Source organism: Enhydra lutris, unplaced genomic scaffold (assembly GCF_002288905.1).
Source record: "Enhydra lutris kenyoni isolate GAN:26980312 unplaced genomic scaffold, ASM228890v2 scaffoldscaffold15, whole genome shotgun sequence".
Lineage (NCBI taxonomy): Eukaryota > Metazoa > Chordata > Mammalia > Carnivora > Mustelidae > Enhydra > Enhydra lutris.
Genome location: NW_019154099.1, coordinates 52,532,378 through 52,556,306, shown reverse-complemented (window position 1 = coordinate 52,556,306; position 23,929 = coordinate 52,532,378). Strand labels below are relative to the sequence as shown.

The window sequence follows — 23,929 nt, the reverse complement described above, 5'->3', positions numbered from 1 at the left end:
GGCCTAGAAAGGGTCAAGTCTCTTCAGAACGCATATGGGCAAAAACAATTTAAAAAGTGAAATAAATCACATATCCAATAACATCTTTGAATTTGGAATCCTTCCTGTAATCTTTTACCATCTTCATGCCAGTAATCAAACTGAATAATCATATTCACAGATGTTACAGCCTTGTCATCCACTAGTTAACATAATGTCATATATATATGCACTTATTACCTTGATTAAGAAAAAGGGTATGTCCTTGTTCTTTTTATGCATCAAAAACTATTTAAAGAACAGCTATTAAATATAGAAGAATTATGAATTATGTGGACCGTGATCACTTTTCTTTAACCGGTGCAAATATGTACTTCTTAAAGTCCGTGACACTTCCTAGGATGAGGCACACTTTGTTTTCCTTAATCCGTTTCCATTAAGGGGCTGATTTTGTACTTGAATTTTTGACATCTCACTATACAGGGAAGCTAGATTAGATTTAGGGAAAAGATTAAAGTGTAATACAGAAAAGTCATTTCCCATTCTTAGGGTTCTGTGATCTTTTTCAGTACAATTCTCAAAAGAATTGGGAACATTGTAAACTATCATTTATTTACAAGTCAGATGTCTCTGGACGTCCCCTGTGAAGTGAATTCTGACTTTCCTACATACCACAAAGTACAAAATATTTTTTTAAAAACAACAAAAAACTGTCATTCCCCAGGAATTCCACTTGTCCTTCAATTTACACCCTTCAGTGATGACATGCTTTAACATAAAAGTATGACATAAATCAAGGTTTTACCCCCTCACTTGGTATTACAGCTTAATGACTTACACCAGGTAGATGTATTGGTTCTTCGTACTGAGACAATCTCCCAATGGACGGTAAGCCAAAGGACTTGTAGGGGTCCTGAAAGTTCAAAGAAAAGGAAGCACAGTCTTTGAAATATAAATCAGCAGAGTAAGGTTAAATATTTATACAATGAAGAAGCATTTATAGATTTTCAACATACAGTATTTACCAAATCACAGATTTCAGAATATTACTGTCTTATACTCACTCTAGACTACTTAGACAAGTATTTAAAAATCAAACAGAACTGTAAGCAGAATTTAGCCTGACCTTAGTCATACTTTATTGAAACTGGTAAAATTCCAACATTTTATAAATCTTCTTAGAACGCTTCAGGCAAAAATAAAATAACCTAGGCGCTACATCAAAACATCCCCCAGTTCAGAACAACTATCGTGCACTAAAGATACTTGTTTTTCTTACTCTCAGAACAGTTCACATATGGTAAAACTGGAGAATTTTGGTTCTTCAGATAAAGACCTGAAAGAAACTTTGCATGTGCTCCACTTGTAAATAGCTTGGATCATCAGAATAAATACTAAGTAAGTTCAGTGTCCCAACAATGCCACTTAAAATATAATAAAAAGCAAGAATAACCAAGCCAAGTATATTCGCAGTATCCTTAAAAAACACTGGAAAACAATTTCCAGTATTCTTAGACACAGATACTAGTAATTTACTTTTTGTTTTGACAAACTTCAAGTTCTAAAAGTAAAACATAGTATACATGTTTCCTTGAATTATTTTAATCACTTGAAAAAAGCCTTCTCAGATGTTGACTGCTTTATTATCTGATGATTAATACAGTTATAAAATAGTATAAAAGTACTGGACTGACAGTTTAGGAGTAAGAGCCATAATTAAAATCATGAATAAAGCTTTGCAATTTAAATTTTAATTGTTACTTTCATGTAAGCATAAGGGACAAAATTATTAGAAAACAAACTTGCAAAAATTTAAGTACTGAATTAACAACTTGTGTGCACCCAGGGTGGGCTCTAAAAACCAAAACAAACAAAAACACAGAAATAAATGCTTCTGTTTATTTCAAATGGGATTTGAAAACAAGCAAACAAAACAAAAACTGCGGTCCCTTCAAGCATACTGAATATTTAGCAAAAGCAAGAACATTTAACGAATGCTTTGTTGCCTCTTAAACTGACTGGGAGCTATTTTTCCCATGCAGAAAAAATACATGGAACTTAATTAAACTCAATCTTTTAAAACTACTTTGAATTACCTCAAAACTATCTACCCTTTGTCCCAGTTGGATTCTTTATTACATAAGCACACACTCGACACCAGTTCTTGAAATCCTAACTTCACCTTCCGTCCAGCTCTACCTGGTCCCATGACTTTGGGACACAACCACCATGCTTCCTCTCAACATCATTCGTTTTACCTCAGCATAAACCCGACATTCGACTGCCCAGCCATTGATGGGAATATCAGCTTGTTTGTGCCTGAGAGGGTAACCCTTGGCAACACGGATCATTTCTTGGACGAGGTCCAGGCCGGTAATGCATTCTGTGACGGGATGCTCAACCTGCAAGGCCGATATGAGCCCGTCAATAGGTGTGGGAAAAGGCAAACAGAAATAAGCAAGAACAAGTTCAACAACTTCTAGGTAAAATAAGGTTAATTATATTTCACAGTCAATCACAATGAACTACAAAACCAAAAGAATAAAATTAAACACAAGCTATACCAGGCATGACTTTTTTAAAAGAAACACCTAAAAAGTATTTGTAAACTTTCTGTATTACTTGTCTCCATTTTTCATTAGATGTCGTCTAGCCATGTTTAACACTCTCAATTTTGAAACTACTTCCTGTCCGAAAATACGTATTTAGCTGCAATCCTCCGTATGGCAGATAATCAAGCTATTCTGCTACACTTAGCATGGCACCCACAGAGGCAGCTTAGGATCTTTCAAAGCACGAGGCGAGCCGAGTCTCACCCAGGCTCATGCTTTCACTAACCTGTCCTGACAAGCAACCAGATTAGCGTACTCTTCCATCAGTGCAGCGTAGCAGAAAGGAGCAGATGGATCCTGCAGGTTGTTTTCCCTTCAGACTTACATGGGGAGTGCTGAGCACGCACAATAGCAAAACGGAGCCAGTGAAATCACTCTGCTCTCTCAGCAAATTGCTGATAACTACCTTGGATGATGCTGTCATGGGGATCCCGGGCCTTCCATACCCACACACGGGACACACATGTACAAAAACATGCACTGGCGTATAGGGATACTAACAGGGATACACAGCATTATGAATTTGATTGTTTACAAGTTCCTAAACTTAACAAAGCTAAAAGAAAGCCACTTATGGCACTGATAAAGAGCAGATGATCTGTCGCTGAAATCCCTGCGTAAGTTTTAGATATTTAACTATAAGCTCAGCCACATATCCTGCTTTAATACAGATTTCTTCTCTTATAAAAATTAAGCATGTTCTAAATGCACTTCGTAACAGTCTCTTTATCGTGACGTGTCTAATTCCATACACTCTGAAACGAGAAAAGGTCAATGAACAAAAGAAATGTCTTCCCATCTTCAACTACACTAATTGAAGGACAGGACTTAGTCATTATAATAATCTTGAAGCTTATCATAAGTAGACAATGCCATGGTCTTAAAAAAAAAAAAAGCTTTGTAAAAATAAACAGATGGCATCCATAATTAGCTCTGTGTGTGTTAGGAGTTTGTTTACAGTTTCAACAACATTTTAAGACATTTTGACATAATTTTAATGACAAATCATCACTAAAATAAGCATCTACCCTTTGTAAAATAAATGTGACACTAAATAAAGATCTTATTAGATAGTTCAAAAAATAAATTTTTGAAGGCAAGCTATAGTTTTTTGAGAAACAAGATTCCATATGACAAATATAAAAAGAAAGGAACAAGTGTTAAGCATATCTATTATTGCTAGAAACAAATTTCGTGTGAGAAAACATCTTACCACTCTATTCAAAGTGTGCCTACTGTGTGCCAAGGGCTTTGTATCAATACTATTCACACACTTCATTAGGTTAAAAAAAAATTTAAAGTTAAGTGAATGATTTAACTCTAATCTATGATTAACTCCTAAAAAAAGTATGCACGATACATTAGGCAAATAAATAAATAGTGAAAGAGTAAATGAGCAGCAAATCCAGAGCCACACCTACAGTAAATGGTAGAGGCAGGGTTGGAATTGAGGTCACTCCAGAGATGGTACGACCTTCCTATTCTCAAGGAAAAATGTATATAAAAACATGTAGTAAATTGGCCGGCTCAGTCAGTGCAGCATGCAACCTTTGATCTAAGGATCATGAGTTTAAGCCCCACACTGGGTGTAGACATTACTAAATAATAATAATAATAATAAGCTTTTTAAAAATGTAGTAAACATAAACAGATACATAATTATGAGCTGTTGTCTTCTATAAAGCACAGTATTATAAAAGTTTAAAGATATAAATTCATTGTAAGGCTCTGTTTTGCCTTGGAAGACTTCTCTGTAACCATGCAAGAAAAAAGTACATTAGACCCATTATTGAATGGAATCCAAAAATGGACCCACTTAACCACAACTTAGAATTATAGAACAGAAACAGCACATTTCACCATCTAAATTAGTGAGCTGCAAGCATTTCAAAATAAAATAATGAAGTAGATAACTAGAATAATAACTAGCTGCTAAAGGCAAGATGATTACTTGCAGAATTTAAAAAATATATCCACTTAGGTTCATATATTGTTAAAGAAATCTTTCTAAACACATTTTAGTAAAATTCTGAAGTTATTCAACTGGATGGTGTGAAACATTTCCTTTAGACCCTGCACTATTATCACTTGTCTATCACTGCACTATTATCACACTATTATCATCTTGTAGGCATAACATTGTTTAAATAACCATGTACAGCGCCATTTCTGAGAATTCGGAAACAGGTCCCCTCTGCAAGTCAAACTCAATACTTAAGAGATTAAAACAGAGATATACAAAGAGACAAAACAGCTCCCAGGCCAAAATATAATTCAACAGAAGTTTTAAAAATATCTTTAAAAGGAGAAAAAAGAAAAGAAAGAAAGAGAAGGAGAAAGGGAGGGAAAGAGGGAGGACCACTGGAAAATGGAGGTAGCCACCTGGAAAGAAAGGATATACAAAGAACGAGAGTCAAAGACAGCTGTCTGGTAGGCTCATGGTTTGTCTTGTTCCATCTGGAGGAAAAATCCACACAAGTCTAATGCCACTAAACATGTATTCTGAAGGCTGTCATGTGGAGGGGAAAAAAACAAACAAACAAACAAACAAACAAAAAAACAAGGTTTCTGTGTCACTTCGATTTGGAAAACATTGACTTCAACTACATTAAATATGTACTTTTAAGAAAGACTCCTCAGACTCCTTAATCAGTTACTATGCTTTGGGATTCTCAAGAGGAGGGTATCCTACAGTGCCTACTTAACCACACACACCCCTTCTACGGGATACCCTTATGGGTTGAGAATTCCACGGAACACACTTTTAGAAACGATGCCTTAAACATTCAAAATACAAAACTGAATTCCCTTATTGTGACTATCCTCACCAAACAAATTTCTGAAAACTTGGCTTCATACATTATATAATTTTTACCCAATAGAAATGGGTGATAGTTCCAAGAAGCGTATGAATAAGGGATACACCAAATAATATGATTCTGCACTTGAAGATCAGTATGTTGACATTCTAATAGATAAATCTTATGATTTAGTCAACAAAAGACCTAACCCTCACCCCCAGCCACAAAGAAAGAAAGAGAGAAAGAAAAGAAGAGCCCAAAACAAGTCAGAATTTCTTTTTTTTTCTCATTTTCTAAAATTTTTTTTAAAAATTTTATTTATTTATTTATTTGACAGAGATCACAAATAGGCAGAGAGGCAAGCAGAGAGAGAGGGGGAAGCAGGCTCCCCGCTGACCAGAGAGCCTGATTCGGGTCTCAATACCAGGACCCTGGGATCATGACCTGAGCTAAAGGCAGAGCCTTTAACCCATGAGACACCCAGGTGCCCCAAGTCAGAATTTCCGAACTCTCAAAGACAAAGACTGTGCACTCTGCAGATCTATCAGTAGCTGATCAGTCTGTGCTGGAAATGCCTCTATCTTTCCACGAGTCTTTTGTTCGAACAGGTGCAGACAACTACAATCATGAAAGGTCGTATTATGGAATACAATCACACACAATCATGCGACAGTGAGTATATATAGTTCTACATGCCTATATTAGATGGCCACAAACGTCCAACTTTTTATTAATTCATTTGTTATTTTAATTTAGTTTTGTCTTCTTGATCACCATCAAGCTATCACTAGTATCAGTGTTTGTGTTTAGATCTCTTGCTACTGTTTTCACATGTATTTGTTGCTTTCAATGTATTTACCTCAAAAAATAAATACTGAGTTTATCAAATGCAACAGTGAGGTAAATCTGGTTTTGCTTCAAAACGTCAAAGTGATGAACTTAGAAAAACATATCTTTCTGGCACTGCGTCTGCCATTGCCATTGTAATCTTTAGACTTATTCCTCACTGAATACGAACTAGGAAATATCTACAACTAGTAGATGAAAGTATAATGAGACATTTCCAGTCTCAAAGTATCTCCCGATAAGATACTTTATTGACAACAAAGGGAACAGTGGTAACTCTACAGTAAAGAAATGTGAGAGACACCACCTTAACCAAACGAACCTCAGCAGTAATGGCGTGAACAGACAGCATGCTTCTCCGGTGTGGTGCTCAGAGAAGCACAAAACATTCCCTGTAGAATACTTGCAGTGAGCACGGACTCGACACAATCACGATAAAACAGACAAATGCAAAATGAGAGATATTCTACAATGTAAAGGGCCTGTGCTCCTGAAAAAAATGTAAAGACCATAGTTGACCCCCCCCTCCAAAATAAGTAAAATAAAAGACTAAGGAACTGTTCTCAATGGAAAGAAAGAGGTATGACAAGTAAATGTAATATAGGATCCCAAATCTGAAAATGTGTTTCTTTTACTATAAAAGACATTCATGGAACAACTGGTGAAATCTGAACATGACCTCTAGACTGGATGATAGGTATATGTAAATGTTAATATCCTGATCTTGATAACGGTACTGTGGTAATGTAAAAGAATTTTCCTATTTTTAGGAAATACAAACATTTTCAGGAGTAAAGGGTCACCAGGCCTGCAGTTTACTCTGGAATGTTTCAGGTAAAGAAGAGAGACACAGATAAAACAGATAAAGCAAACGTAAATATTAGGCAAAGGTGTTCAGAACATCTTTGTAACATTCTCCAATTTTTCTCTACATCTGAAATAATTTCACATAAAAGTTAATAGTAATTAAAGCAACATCACTAGTTTGTTTTTACATATAATAAACTATTACCAAAATAAAGATAACTGATTTGATCATTTTATCTTCAATTAAAAATAATCCAATTTGATCAATATTTTCTCTTCAAAATCTACTATGTTAAATAAAAATAATAAACAGCAGATAATTCATTCAATAGGTTTTCTCTGACTTAAACTTGCAAATATTTTGTGTTTATTTACCTAATAATTCCTAAGATTTTAAGAACAGGTAACTAGGTGACAGGCAAGTTTTCCTCCAGGGGAGCAAGATTCAGGTAAATTCTAATTATACACTTAAGTTAACTTCCAATGAAAATTAACACTGAGGGAAGTTCCAAAGAGAAAAAAAAGTCACAAAAAGTGTGGAGAGAAGTCAGACGGAACATGAATGTGTAAACTTGGCCATTAACAGAGAAGGACGGTGATGAGAAGGACTGGAAGTTCCTTAAATGGAAGAATATTTGGCTGTAACTGCTGCTGAATGGTGGCCCAACTGCCCAGTCAAAGCAGAAGCTGTCCCCAAAGCTAGAAGACCCAACAAACAGGCTGTGACTAACATCCAAATGGCACTGAAATTTACAAAACCCCTCCAAATGCATGAACTGGTTCCTCAACATTCCACTGTAATTTTATAGGGAAGGCAAAGAAGATACAAACAAGAGGTATATGGTGAGCGAATATTAAGAATATTTAATATCCAAATAATGTTATTTTAAATTAATATGATTTTAGATAACATCTTTATTAAATACACCATGTCTAAACTGACATGTATTAACAAGGCTTGATTTGTGAAAGCTACCTCTGGTAAGCAGAACGTGTTCAACTCAACTCAGCAGAGCAGTTCAGGTGTGATGATCTATTGAATTATACGGCAGTTGTTGTCCTGTTACGTAAAACTGAGTTCCATAATGGTATCTGGCAGTAACAGGTCTCCATTCAGTTTGTTGTTATTCCAACCCGAAAGGGTAACTGATGCCATTATTTTTGGTTCTGCTCTTTCAGTTCAGAGAACTGCTTTGTCCAGAACAGAATCTAACATTTACCTATTAAGATTCTGAAGCTCTACTTCCCGAGAATACAGGTTTTCCAAATAAAGATCTAAAGTTATTAGATTTTGATCCACAGGACTCAAAGATAAAAAGCACATTGGGAAATAGGCCCCAACATACCATTCCTGTAAACTCACCTTGAAAATAATGGCTATGTTCAAGGGTGGCAGTGGAAACTGAACAGATTCTATTTACAGAGCTTCCCTGTTGACCCCAACACAAATAATCAGATGAAGAAAGGGTAAGGAAGCTGTTATGGGCTGAACTGTGTTCCACCCTCCCCAATTCCTATGTTTAAACCCTAACCCCTAGTACTTCTGAATTTGACTGTATTTGGAGATAGGGTCTTTAAAGAGGCAATTAAGTTAAAATGAGGTCATTAGGATGGGCCCTAATCCAATATGACTAATGTCCTTAAAAGAAGAGATTAGGACACACACAACACACAGAACAGCAGACAGACCATGTGAAGACACAGGGGGATGATGGCCATCTGCAGGCCAAAGAGGGGGCTCCAGAAGAAAGCAACCCTGCAAATGTCTTCATTTTAGACTCCTAGTCACCAGAACTGTGAGAAAGTAAGCTTCTGTTGGTTAAGCTACCTTGTCTGTGGTATGTTGTTATGGCAGTTCTAGGAAACTAATACAGGAACAAATTTGAAAAATTAAAATCTAGGTAGGTAAGAGTACAGAACTCAAAGACCCAAAATAGTTTACAACACACTTTAAAACAAAAACCTAACTGAAAGTATCTGACAATTTTACCTATTCACATCACGTCATAAAAACTTCTTTCCTTCACTTTCTAATAAGACTCAATAAATATTAAGGGAAAGTTTAATATACCCTGCTTTGTATTCTCAGTTTCCTAGGATACTGGCATTGAATATTCCAGAACATCCCAGTTCTGGCTTACTTAACCCAGTTTGAGAATCTTGGCCTCTGTGACTTTAAAAATAATCGAAAAAGTCAACTTCTGCCCAAATCTAAAATGCCCCTTCTGGCAAGAAAGCAGTTTTACGAATTAGTCACAAATCCATTTCTCTATAATTTCTCCTATCAATTATTCTTTCAATCAATGCTCCAACTCTGAAAATAAAACATGGTATTTGTTCAGTTACAGTCAACTCAAAGAAACCAGAATATGGGTTGCAATAATTCTTAATTTTCAAATAGGTGAAACAGTAGAGGGTAAGAATCAATTTAGAGTTTCTAAATTCTTCTGGAATATAAAGATCCCACATGGTACAGGATTATCTGATGGGGGCGTCTGGTTGCCATAGAATTTTAACAATTTCATAGCACTTTTTCTTCTATCCCATCGCAAAAGTAGATTCCTTCTTCACTGTGGCAATCATATATAAGCAACTGACAAAGGTCTAACAAAGGTGGGAAATTCAGCTCTGTTCTTAAGGATATACAACAGCAATATGACCACACTTGGGCTATTAACTACGATAAGATGTTATTCCTCTCTACTTACTTGAGAGTGTTCCAATGCTTATAATCTTTGTAAGACTACAAAAAGGCTGTTTTTCCAAATAACTAAAATCTAATCATAACCTACATCTGGAAATGATCACACACAAACACACGAATTTGGAAAGATATAGTGAGGGTCCTAACATTAATATTAAGACAAGGGTCCAAGCAGAAACAGCTTATGAATTTAACACTTTTACCTATCAGTTTCAATTTTAGAAGACTTCCATCTCCATTTTTCTCTTAGACTCTTACACAGACACCCTTATGATAAAACAATGTCTTTCGAAGTTGTTTATTGCAAGTATGTTTGTTCATTCATAACAATAATTTTGCAGTTAACTGACAAGAAAGTTATTAATTTATAGCTCAGTTTGCCATCTGAAAAAAAAAACTGACTACAGGCAAGCTTTATTAATAATGACAACAGTAAAAGTAAACATGTTAACCAATATTTAACAAACATGGCATGTGGAATATTACTGGTGAGATTCTCATAGTCAGGAAGAAGAATGAGTGCTCAGTCTAAACCAGGCACTTTTCTGAGCATTTTTAAATGAATTAACTCAGTTAATGCTCACAATCCTATAAAGTACTTACTACAGTTACTGTCACTTTATAGATGAGGACAGTGAGGCACAGCAAAGTTAAGTTAAGGAACTTCCTTATAGTCATACAACTAGGAAGGAGTAGAGCTAGGATTTACTTGCACTAAGTCAAAATAGGGATGGTTGCAATTAATGAAAACGATGACTAAAGGAGTTCCCCATTCATCAGCTCTGGTTGTTCTGAACCATTTTAAGGTCTAGAACCTCACTAAAAATTTCTCTCTAGAAAAGCATGTACCCAATTTCAGAGGGTCCACAGACTCCCCCAAAGCTAATTAATGACACCCAGATGACCCTGGTTAAATATTTCTGCTTTGAGAAGATGGCAAAACCAGCATGGTTCACCCCCTCTCCACTCCAAATCCCACGGTCTCTATTCCCCCAGACTGAGTGAGTGACACACGATATTGCAAACGGGGACATCTGGGGGAAAGTGAGAGCCAATCACAAGTAATGAGCTCTTGCCTCTCATGGACTGGGGGCAACCCAGAGGCCAGCTTCAGAGATCTCCAGTGAAAGATGTGAAAGAAGTCAGGGGGACAGCTTGGCCTGCGGAGATCCATGCAGCCTGAAAACAGTCACTTAAAGGCTCCAAGAGTCCCTTGTCATTTTGCTAAGAAGTCCAAGTAGTCAATATATATTAGCTAGACTCTGCCCTTAAGATGAAGTCAATGTTCCGAGATACACGCTCTTCTTGACCTCAGCGGCAGTATGATACGGCTGTATCTCCAACCCCTCGAAGGACTGCTGCCACTTTGAATATCATACCAAACACCACTCAGTACCGAACCCAAATCAACCACAGTAAAACCACGGCAGGTGGCTTATCCACCAGAGACAGGGCTAAATTCAGAATAATGACTATAGACACCAAGAGAAACAAAGCAGTTGAGGATTGGGGCGGGGGCGGGGGCGGGGGGGAGTTGGGAACGCATCCAAAAAGTAACTTGGCACGTAGAAACTTCAAGAGTATCAATACATGCACACATACCCCCATACGAAAGGAGACTTTCTGGGATAAAATAACATGATTTCCCAATTATGCAGTCTGGTTGATTACTTTAAGGAGAAGACGATCGCCATTAGAACTCAAATTAGTAGCCTGGAAGAGCAACATAAAGAACTAACCTCAAAAAACAGAACACAAATACAAAATGAGAGTAATCATGAGCAAGAAGACACAAGCTTCAGAGGGCTTGTCCAGTACCCCTAACACACAATAAAAGGAATTCCCAAAGGAGAGTATGAATAGAGAAAAGGAAATGAGAAAAAGGAAAACAGTTAACAGAAGAAACTTTCTCTGAAATGAAGAAACACTTATATCTGTACACTTCAAAGAATACCCAGAGTAAAAGGCAGAATTTATGGACATAAACACATACCTAGGCATGTCCTGGTGGAGACCGAGAAAAGAAAAAGAAAAAAAAAAAAAAAAAAAAAAAAAAAAGCCCGAGTTCCAATGATCCAGAGGAAACTGGGCCACCTTTCAGACAGCAAGAATACTTTAGATATAATGGAAGACTAATTAGAATGACCTCAGACTTAATACTAGAAGCCAGAAAACAGGCGAGTGTATCAACTACTGAAAGAAAAACAGAAACCCAAGAATCCTAGAATCAAAATACCATTCCCCTTCAAACTAAAGAAATATATTTGAGGATGTGGCATTTTCAAGCATAGCCTCCACAGATTCCAGCTGAGGAAACATTATGAAAAAATGCTAATGAAACCAATGAACTAGGGCAGTACTCTCAAAGAAGGGAAAGAGAGAAGATACAGAAATGAGAAACCTGTGTACACACAAGCGAAAAGCAAGTCTGGAAACCAGAAGAGATCAACTACAAGGGAAATCCAAATACAGCCTAGAGGTCTGAGATGATCTCCGAGAATCTTCAGTGTTGGAAAGCTGGGGCCATCAGAGCTTCTTTACAAGTATTAATTTGAAAATGCCAGTCTAAACAGGAAGATGAAATAAATATAATGTTAAAGGATAAGAAAATTTCCAATCTACCAATGGGAAACAAGAGTAATTAGCAATTTAATTCAAGCAACAAATAAAAAAGGGGAAAACAGAAAAAAAGGAATACTGAAATACAAGTAAAGATGAAATAAAATCAAGTATTTAAAATTACAAGGACAAAACTTTCATACAAAAAGAAAGAGTGTCAGATTGGTTCTTTTTTCATTTAAACTTTAAGAAACACAAAACAAGTGATAAAGAAGGCTTTGAAATAAAACAAGCAAGTAAAACAAAAGGAAGGAAACGCAACATGATAGGATTCAAGCTGGAATTTAAAATTAAAATCTTTGAACAAGACGAAGATGTTATGTAATGATAAAAGGTATACAATTCACATAGAATAGTCATAAACCTATACATATTGAATTATTTTATAGGTAAATATGCAAATATTTAAAATGCAAGGAAAACTTGTATAATGAATACAGACGTACACTGAAGTAGCAATAGATGAAATTACATAATGTCTGAAACTTTTGTTAAAATACTCCAGCTAAAAGTGCCAAAAGGAAAAGAAGGTATGCATAAAACAATCCTGGCAATGTAAACATGAAGAAAGGTTACAGTTTCATGGGACATGAAACTTCCTACTCTTAGTACCTCTGTATGTTCGAAGATTACCACATGTCAAAGGGACCAAAAAAAGGACACACAGAGGGAAGAATAAAAAGAAGGAAGAAAGGAAAGAGGGGCAAAAAGAAATAAGAAAGAGGAGAAAAAGGCCAAGGAAAGAAATGCAAAGAGGTCTTGAACCCAAGAATTTTTAGGGCACTGAGAATACTCTGCATGATACCAAATGGTAGATACAGGTCATCATACATTTGTCAAAACCCACAGAATGTACAACACCAAGAATGAACCCTAATGCAAACTGTGGACTTGAACTAATAGCACTGCATCAACATTTATATCAATATTTATAATACTGCATCAATAATTATTTCAACATTTTCAATTTCATCAGTTGTATATACCATACTAAGACAACATGTTACTAATGGGGAATTGAGAGTGGATGGTATATGGAAACACTTTGTACTTACTTCTCATTTTTCTGTAAACCTAAAATTGCTCTGAGAAATAAAGGGTATTTTTTTTAATTATGATAAAAACTTCATGTATCTCTAAATCAAATAGATCCAATTTAAAAAGAAAGAAATCTAGAGGAATATGAATAAAACAATCAATAACCCTCAAACACCTTGATTTGTATTGCCTCAAAATACTGGAAGTATACCACAGAAGGGATTAGAGCAATGTTTAAAAATCTACAACGGGGGGCCGTCTGGGTGGCTCAGTGGGTTGAGCCTCTGCCTTTGGCTCAGGTCATGATCTCAGGGTCTTGGGACCAAGCCCTGCATCGGGCTCTCTGCTCACCAGGAAGCCTGCCTTCCTTTCTCTCTCTCTCTGCCTGCCACTCTGCCTACTTGTAATCTCTGTCAAATAAATAAATAAAAATCTTTTTTAAAAAATATCTACAACAGAGGGGCATCTGAGTGGCTCAGTTGTTTAAATGACTGCCTTCGGCTCAAGTCATGATCCCAGGATCCTGGGATCAACCCCCACATTGGGCTCCCTGCTTAGGGGGGAGCCTGCTTCTCCCTCTCCTGCTCCCCTTGCTTGTGCACTCTCTCTGTCAAATAAATAAATAAAATCTTAAAAAAAAAAAAAGACCTACTATTAAGAAAGATACCAGTACAAATGGATTCACATCTGAGTTTTAATATTTAAGGAACAGATAATGCCTATTCCTACCTATACACTATTCCCAGTTAGCTTAAAAAAATACATATAACTTTATTACTCAAATCTGGTAAAGACAGTATTTTAAAAAGTAAAAACTGTAAATCATTATATTATAATCCAGTAAAATGACAAAAGGAAAATCGTTAGGTCTAATTAAAATTTATTCCAGGAACGTAGAGCAAAATTATCTCAAGAGGCTATAATGTTAATAAACTAAAAGAAAAAAGCAATTTTTCTTACTAGTAATTGGTAGACCACCAGCAGTTTTGGATACAACTAGAGATAAAGATAAGAACTTACAAATTTCTAGATGGGGGAAAAAAAAACTTTAAACAAACTATCAAGAATCAAAATACATCTCAATATCAAAAGTCAAAACTAGAAGAATGCACAAAAAAAAAAAAAAAAAAAGCCTTCAAAATGCTAAAGGAGTTATTTCCAATCCAGAATACTATACTCAAAACTCTAAAGGAAATTTTAGGAGAAAGTCTTTGTGACCTTGGGTTAGACAAAGATTACTTAGGTATGACACCAAAAACACAATCCATAAATGGGGGGAAAAATGTGGTAAATTGGACTTTATCAATAAAAACTTTTGTGCTTCAAAGGATACCATTAAGAAAAAGATAAGCCATAAATAAATAAATAAATAAATAAATAAATAAATAAATAAATAAGGAAAAAGGTAAAGAAAACAGGTAAGTCACAGGTTAGGAGAAAGTATCTACAAACCGCATATCTGTATCAAGAATATATGTATAAAGAATTCTTAAAGCTCAATAAGAAGTTGAACCAATTTAAAACTAGGCAAAGAATGACATTCGACACTGCAACCACAGGAGATATATGACTGACCAAACGAGCACAGAAGAGAGATCTGTTATCATTAAGCATTAGGGAAATGCAAATTAAAACCACAATAAGAGAGCACTAAGTATCCACTGGAACGGCTATCATAAAGAAGCAATTAAAAAAAGAACTGTTCAGGAGGATATAGAAATGTGGAGAAACTAAACTCTTAACACCTTATTCACAGAAACATTAAATGATGCACCAACTGGGAAACAGTTGGACAGTTTCATAATTTACCACACCCCCAACAATTCCACTCTATGTATCTACCTAAGAGAAATGAAACAAATTGTCCAAAGACTTACATGTCAATCTTCACAGCAGCATTATCCCTAACAGCCAAAGGAAGAAACAATTCAGATATTCACCAACTTGTAAGTAGATAAGTAAAATATATGACATCCACACAATGGAATTCCACTCAGAAATAAAAAAGAATGGATTACTGTGCATTACAGCATAAATAAACCTCAAAAGCATTATGCTAAGTCAAACACAAATGACTACATATTGTTTGATTTCATATATACAGCATGTCCAGAAAAGGCTGATATAAAAACAGAAAGTAAATTAACAATTGCTTGGGAATAGAGATGGAAAAAAGGGAAGGACTGGGGCGCCTTGGTGGCTCAGTGGGTTAAAGCCTCTGCCTTCAGTTCAGGTCATGATCCCAGGGTCTTGGGACTGAGCCCCACATCAGGCTCTCTGCTCGGCAGGGAGCCTGCTTCCCCTCTCTCTCTCTGCCTGCCTCTCTGCCTACTTGTGATTTCTGTCTGTTAAATAAATAAAATCTTTAAGAAAATTAAAGAAATAAAAAAGGGAAGGACTATTATAAATGAGCACAGGTATCTTTATGGGTAATGCAAATGTCCTATTCTGTGATTCTGCTGTTAGCAACTCTATGTATTAACTAAAATCACTGATTTATTGTCTTCTTCCATTTGAGCTGCTAGAACAGAATAACATGAACTGGGTGGCTTATAAAAAAATAGAAATTTATTTCCTGCAATACTCAGATTTTTTGGAAAGTCCAAGATCAAGGTGCCAGCCAATTCAATGTCTTGCAGGAGTCACTTCCTAGGTCACAGATGGCAGTCTTCTCACTCACTTGTAATAGAAGGGATAAGGTTTCTCTCTGGAGTGTCTTCATGAGTTCACAAATTCCACTCATGATGGCTCCATCCTCATAACCTAATCACCTTCCTAAAGCCCCACCTCCAAATACCATCACCTTGGAATTTATGTTTTAACATATGAGTTTGGGAGGGATACAAACATCTAGTCTATTGCATTTGTCTACTTAAAATGGATGAATGTGAGGCACTTGGGTGACTCAGTTGGTTGAGCATCTGACTCCTGGTTTCAGCTCAGGTCAGGATCTCAAGGTCCTGGGATCAAGCCCCACCCTCCACCCAGGCTCTGTACTCTGCAGAGAGTCTGTTTGAGATTCTCTGCACCGCCCCCCCTTCTTCTGCTTGTGTGCTCTCATTCTCTAATCTTTAAAAAAAAAAAAAGATTCAAAGAAAGCTAGCAAGCTAGCTAGATAAAACGGATGAATGTTACGATTTGCAGATTATACCACAAGAAAAACTATTGGGGGTTTTTTTCCCCAATAAGTTAATAGAGTCATCTGCACTCATGTTAATTCTCATCTAATTTAGCTCCTGGGCACTCATTCTCAGGAAGTTACTTACAGATATATCCCAGGAAAGGGGGGAATAAACCACAGTATGCATGACAAAAATCTAAGAAAAAAGAGATCCAAAAAAGAGTTGTTTAAGGAATATTCAGGACAAAGCAGGGAAATCTCAGCTAAAAAGTCAAAATACAAAAGTAGAAGGCAACCAGTATAGACTCTAGAAGGTTAAAAAAGAAACAAACAAATATTTCTACAAAAAGACAAAATTGACAGAAAACTCAATGTACCTAAATATATTCAAACATGGGACAAGTTTGTGGATAAATCAGGGATAGACACACTGAAAACTAAGCAAAGATCATTTTTAGTGGTTAAAAAAAAAAAATGGTTCAGGAAAGTGAAAGTAATCTTAGGTGACAAGAGGACTGCTGTGAATAGCATTCACACTGTGATCATAATAAAATCCCAAACACTGAGCTCACCCAAATCATGACAGAGTAGCAGCAGGAAGACCGGAAGTGTGCAATTGTGCAGTGGGTGTGGCAGGGTGGGAAGCTGACAGAAGAAAGTGGAAAAGGGAAAAGACCCATATACATGCACTGATTAAAAAGATACAAAAAATATTAAAAGAATCAACTAAATTAATTTAAACTGGTCACAGCCATCAATACTAAGCTCCCTTGTGAGAGGAAGGCAATAAATGTCCCTAAACAAAAGTAGAGGATCAGCAAGAGCTTTCCTCCTCCCTCTCCCTCCCTCCCTGGCAGCACTGGCTGTTCCCTGCCCAAAGCTCCCCACACTATCAGTTTAAAGAGCCTTCCCTAGGGATTTCTCGCTTCTCCTTTTTCTGTTATTTTTTTTTTCCTTTTTTGGTGGGTTTTAGTAGTTACTCAAGGGTTGCTATTGGATCAAAAGGCCAGGAACATGCCAATTCAGCTGTTCTAAACCCCATGATTTCATTAAATTCATCAGTTACAAAGATAAGCTTATCACCCATCTAAGAACTCAGAACAGACTTTACCCACAGATACCTCTCAAAAGTAAGTTCTTGATTTTAAAAAGAAACAGAAGAACCACCCAACCTTAAGATGAATCAAAATGAAGAACCGATTAATCCCAGAGCTACGGTGAGATGCGGATGGTGACCATGAAAACAACTTAAAACACAAACCGGGAAGACACTAGAAAAGCCAGGCCTAAAGAAAAGTCATGTTACAGTAATACAAAACTAATAATAAAAATAGTAAAATGAAGAGTTAGGGAGAAAGACAGCAGGATTAAATATAAATATGCCAATTTCCATTCATTTCTGTAAAAGGGAAACACTACATTCTCTCAAACTGGAGTATGAAGAAATATGATGACAAAAATATAAATGGTTTTAATAACCATTTTTCTTAGTATTAAGAACATCTTTAAGGAATTACTATTTGTGGAAAATTAGAAACATTTATCTAATGCTTCAGCAATTTCATCATTTTTAATCTCTTTTTCTTTGGTTAAATATAAATGAAATAAGCTAATTCTAAAACATCATATGGAAAAATAAGAGTAATGAGAAAGGAACAGTCCTGCTGGATACTGTGTTATAACACAGAGATATAACACCTGAAATAGTGTGGTACTAGCACATGATTAAACAGCCAGGTTAAAAAAAGAAAACAGTCAAATAAACAGATCTGAACACACAGGAGTTCAGTATATAATTAAGATGATTTCTAATTACTACATAAAAGAACGATTATTCAGTAATGGTTGTGACAGTCAGGTAGCCATTTTTTAAATTAAAAAATCAAATCAAATTCCAGATGGAATGAAAATTTCACCAGGAATGATGCAATAAGTACTAACAGAAAACATGAAAGAAAAATGTTTAATTTATGAATGTGTAGGAAAAGCCTAAGTATGTTTTAACACCAGAAATAAGAGATTTAAAATTCAACTGTAAGATTTAAAAACAAAAAAATTTCTAAATAGAAAGAAAAAACAATATACAAAGTCAAAAAGGCAACAAGTGAAGGAAAAATAAATCACATCTGGGTTTGGTGTTTTTTAATCTACATTTATTTGATAATCATACCAGGAAATGGCTTGTGGATGGGAGAAGAAACCACTTACTTACTCACAGAACATCTTAGCATTATTCCCCACACCTCATTTCCATGCGGGGCAATTTGACTCCCTGTGCACGCAGCGGGTAAGAAGCACAGGAGAGGAAGCCCAAAACTATTAAACTCAGAGCTTATGTAAGAGTTGCTGCTTTATTTGCCCTTCCTCTATTTGGGGGGAGAGGGCGGCAGTGGAGGGGAAGCATGGGCGTGCGAGCAAACCTGGCTCCGGAATGTACATCTATCTTTCTGAGGTGAGAAGGGGAACATCAACAAATGGCTCTAAGGAAAAATTAGACTCTCTCTCCAGCACACTCTATCTTAACGACTCTGTAGAAATGTGAAAAATATTCAGGGAGCGTCGCTTCTTCATGGTACCACAAATGGCTAACTGCTTAAAAAAAAAAATGACACCTTTAATAAGAAAACCCAAAGGGCAAAGGAGCTAATGGCCAATTCAAAGAAAATGAAATGTTAATCTATGAAGAAAAATTAAACCTCATTCATAAGAAGGAAAATGAAAATTATTTCTCACTATCAGAAAAAGACCAGCAGTCAAAGATCCTTTTGGCCAGGGAGTAAAAGGCACTGATAATACTTAACTAAATTATTAAAATTCATGTTTCCCCCAGAAATTCTACTTCCACATGTGCAAAATCATGATATAAAGGGTCATTCATAATTGCCAATATTTGCGATAGCAAAATACTGGGAAAATTGCCAATGGGAAACCGGTGAAATTACAGGATTACATCTACAACTGAGTATTAAAAATCATAAAAATGAAGAAGACAATGCTTTAAGTGTGGAACATTACCAAAGACACACTATTGGGGCGCCTGGGTGGCTCAGTGGGTTAAGCCTCTGCCTTTGGCTCAAGTCATGATCTCAGGGTCCTGGGATCGAGCCCTGCATCGGGCTCTCTGCTCAGCGGGGAGCCTGCTTCCCCCTCCCCCACTGCCTGCCTCTCTGCCTACTTGTGATCTCTCTCTCTGTCAAATAAATAAATAAAATCTTAAAAAAAAAAAAAAGACACACTGTTAGGTAAAACAGTTGCCTCTTGAGGAAAATCAAATGGTTGTGATAAAATGTGGTATGGAGAGTTACTTTTCCGTTGTATACGGTTTTGAAATGTTTGGATTTCTTTTCTTTTCTCTTTTTTACCAAACATTGCCAATTCTTAGTTTTATCATCCAATAAGAAACTAAAATTATTCAAGCAAAACTACATATAATTTAGTTAATTAAAATAGCATTTTAACAAAATTACGATTTTTGGTAGCGTATTTCCCCAACTCCCTACCAACCTTTCTTAAGCAGAAGGAAGGAAACAGGTGACACAGACACAGATATGTATGTGTGGGTGGGTATGTATGTGAGCTTCTAGGACAGAAAATGAAGAGAACATTTCGAGCAAAAGGAGTAACATATAAAGGCACACAGAGGTCAAACGGAACGGCATACTCAGGAAAGAAAGGAGTCTCTCCTAACTAGTGCATCAAGAATGGCACTGGCAGGAAAGAGGACTCTGAGGGGAAGATGAAAGACACAGTGAAAAGGGACCTGTAAGGCAGAAACACTTGAATTTTATCAGTAAGAAACAGAAAACCAACAGCTGTGAACACAAACAAACATATATAAGGACAGCATAAATAATTCTCATAAATAAATTTTAACCAGACTGAGAACAAAATCAGTCAACAAGTAAGTATCCATACACCAAACCTGGTGACTTTCTCAGTGTTCCATCTCTGTAAGAAGAAACTTGTATTTCAAATTTCCTTCTTAAAAAAAAAATACCAAGCAAAGTAAAGATGCTACTCATATTTCTGTTACCAGAAAAAAGTGTATAACTTTTGAAGCTGGAAAAAGTGACAGTTCAATCAAGATATTTCAAGGAAGGAAAAAACAAAAAAAGAACACAGAATATTATAGCTCTCCAGGCTCAAAATGAAACACTAATTAGAGATAACATATATCTGAGAAGATGAAGAATTTGGCAAATGTGCCTTAAGTATTATAATTTAACGTTAGTAAAAAAATTTGAAAAAGAAAATCTACTATTAAAAGAAAATTTGAGGGACGCCTGGGTGGCTCAGTTGGTTAAGCGGCTGCCTTCGGCTCAGGTCATGATCCCAGGGTCCTGGGATCGAGTCCCACATCGGGCTCCTTGCTCGGCAGGGAGCCTGCTTCTCCCTCTGCCTCTGCCTGCCTCTCTGTCTGCCTGTGCTCGCTCGCTCTCTCTCCCTCTGTCCCTGACAAATAAATAAATAAATAAATAAATAAATAAAATCTTTAAAAGAACATTTGAGTTATTTAAATATCAGAAGTCTTTGAAATATTTAAGAATGGCTTTCTGAATACAATGAAATCCAAAGTTCTTTAATCACGCTCCCATTCGGTCACAGCCTCTACCACCAAATATCCCCCCCATCACATAGATGCTTCTAGAAAATCAAAATTAATTTATCTGGTAACTGATAGGATTATGGTCACTGGAAATATATGCACAGTAAAGAAATATTAAAACATTAAATGGGAGACACAAGTGAATCCAAGTGTGATATTAAAAAGCATAAAATGAGGTACTATCAGATATAATAAAATGAATCTCTTCTTGAAATTAATTTTTTCTTTAAATTCATTTATACTTTTTTTGAAAGTATACAACATAACTTGCTGACAACCATCCAAGATATAAAACGTAAACCTAAGTATCTAATGATTTTGACCAACTGCATAGCATTATTTGATATAAATCCAAACTTCCAGAGGTCTTATACCAAAACCAACAATGGTACAAACTCAGAAAAGCTTATGGGTTGAGAGAGATAAACCAGAAACAAACACACACACACACACACACACGAACATAGTAATAAAGTGTCCTAAAAACAGTACTGGTTATTACTTCTGTAAATTCTGCTAAGTGCCCTAATTAAACAATCTAGTAGCTCTTTTGTCTGGAATAAAATACAAATGTCTTATAGTCACTCTCAATTGCCTTCAGAATCATATTACAAACTAGTATTCCCATCATGGCATAATAAAGTCTCCATTTTAATCAAAAACACAATTTCCCAGCTAATTATCTAATTATCTAATTATCAAAGATATTCTTTGTTATAAGGACTAATTTTAATCAAAATCAAATCAATCTCTAAAAGACAAAATTCTGTCACTCCTAAAGATATTCACACCAATAAATTATAGGCTAAGTAAGTGATCTCAAACACAAGTATCATAAGTTTTGAACAACAATAACTTAAACTCTACAAATATTTACAATACTGCTTTCAAATGCATCTAGATACCATAAATTCTGCCATAATAAATGAAAACCAGCCCCATAGCATAATCTTATAAGCATAATGTTGAAAAAAGCAAGGTAGAGAAAACTGCGTATTACATGATACCACTGATTTAAAGGTTAAAAAACAAGTACAATTACATATTGCTTAGGTGTGCATAATTAAAAGGAAAAATGATACAGAAATGCAAGCATTTAGAACTCAGAACAGCAAACAGCTCTAGGAGGATGGATGAGGAACACTTAGAAGGAGAAGCGGTTGACAGGTGGGGTGGTAAGAAGTGCTGGCATTTGGGGACTTGTAGATCCACTTGATGTTTACATGCATTTTTGTGTTTTATGTACTTTTCTGTATGTGTCTATAGTTTACAACTTAAATAAAAGGAAAAGGGCAAGAAGGAAGGAAAGTCACGAGTCCTCCAGAGCCCTTGGTTGGAGCAGAGGGAGCATGTCCCTAAGCAACAGTTCCAGAGCTGCTGTTGGACGCCTCAGCCCCAGCCCCATGGCAGAGGGGGCAGCTCCTCTAGGAGCCAGGCTGAGGGGTAGAGTTCTGAGTGTCATTTCTGTAAGTCACTCTAGGTACTGTTCCTTCCTCCATCCCTTCAGAGATCTGGAAGCACGGAATCCCTTCTGTTTATCACATCTAACAGCAGTTCTCTTAATAGCACATGAACCCCTGACTGAGAAAAGTCATCAAGAGAGGTGTGAAAGAACCAAAGTGGAATTTCCAGTATGGAGTGTTAACAGTGATGAGGCAGAAGGGCTAGACACTGACCATTAAACTACCTGATACTTACCAGTCATTCCCAACAGATACCTTAGCACAAGCATAAAAATAGGATATCTTTATTTAACACTTTATGAAGGTGGACTTTTGACTTTCATAAAAACAAAAACGAGTGGGAGAGGAAGGGGAAAGTAAAGAGGCCAGGTGAGGAATGAAAAAGTTACCTGGAGTCTCGTATTCATTTCCAAGAAATAAAAATTCTTCTTTGAGTCCACAAGGAATTCCACGGTCCCAGCAGAGGAATATTTCACTGCTTTGGCAAGAGCTACAGCTTGTTCTCCCATTGCTCTTCGAGTCTCCGAATCCAGAAAAATGCTAAAAACGCAGAAAGAGTAATCAACATTTTGAACAAAAGTCACCTCTTGCATGCACCATATAAAAATTTTCTTAAAGGCGGGGCCCCTGGGTAGCTGAGTGGGTTAAAGCTTCTGCCTTCAACTCGGGTCATGGTCTCAGGGTCCTGGGATCGAGCCCCGCATCAGGCTCTCTACTCAACGGGGAGCCTGCTTCCTCCTCTCTCTCTGCCTGCCTCTCTGCCTACTTGTAATCTCTGTCAAATAAATAAATTTAAAAAAAATTTTTTTTCTTAAAGGCTACTCAAATGCGATCATCTGTATCAATTTAAGATTTTATACAATATGCTTTACATATGTTTATAACACAGGCTTTTTGTATTATCAAGCCTAACATGTTTAAGTAAGTCAGCTTCAGATTTTTATAAAACTAACATGTGAACTTTCCACATGACGGTACAATTTCCATCCATTTTAGCACAAGTAGTTGTTTCAACCAGTAGAACTTAACATCTACATTCAGAACTTCCCTAAGCTCAAGTGGGGAGACACGCCTTAGGGAGAACACATGTGCTGGATGAGCTGCCATCAGGCAAGCCCGGACCGGGACGGGGAGTTCAGTAATGAATGAACAACACGCACTAAGTAAGGCAGCTTTCAACAGAAACATAGATAAAACAAGGGTATGTCAGGATGTTTTCATCGGGGTTACCTACTGATTAAAACATCCTGACTAGAGGCTCACGGGACTAACTCCATACTTCCCCTATGTATTCGCTCATTCAGGGCTCTCAGTGACTCTGTGATAAGAACTG

General features: G+C 36.4%; 1 protein-coding gene across 7 annotated transcripts in view; it reads right to left on the bottom strand.

Moving 5' to 3' along the window:
• The window catches only part of LOC111146952 (propionyl-CoA carboxylase alpha subunit), a 397,121-nt gene that overhangs the window by 212,229 nt on the left and 160,963 nt on the right, over window positions 1–23,929 (bottom strand). For 5 of the 7 annotated variants that reach the window (XM_022502699.1, XM_022502701.1, XM_022502700.1 and 2 more), the window contains 3 exons: window positions 22,986–23,136; window positions 2,238–2,381; window positions 818–892 (listed from right to left, as the gene is read on the bottom strand). In XM_022502699.1, the coding sequence (XP_022358407.1) occupies window positions 818–892; window positions 2,238–2,381; window positions 22,986–23,136 (370 nt within the window). The remainder of the gene's footprint in view (window positions 1–817; window positions 893–2,237; window positions 2,382–22,985; window positions 23,137–23,929) is intronic. The other 2 variants (XM_022502702.1, XM_022502704.1) reach the window with 1 other exon arrangement.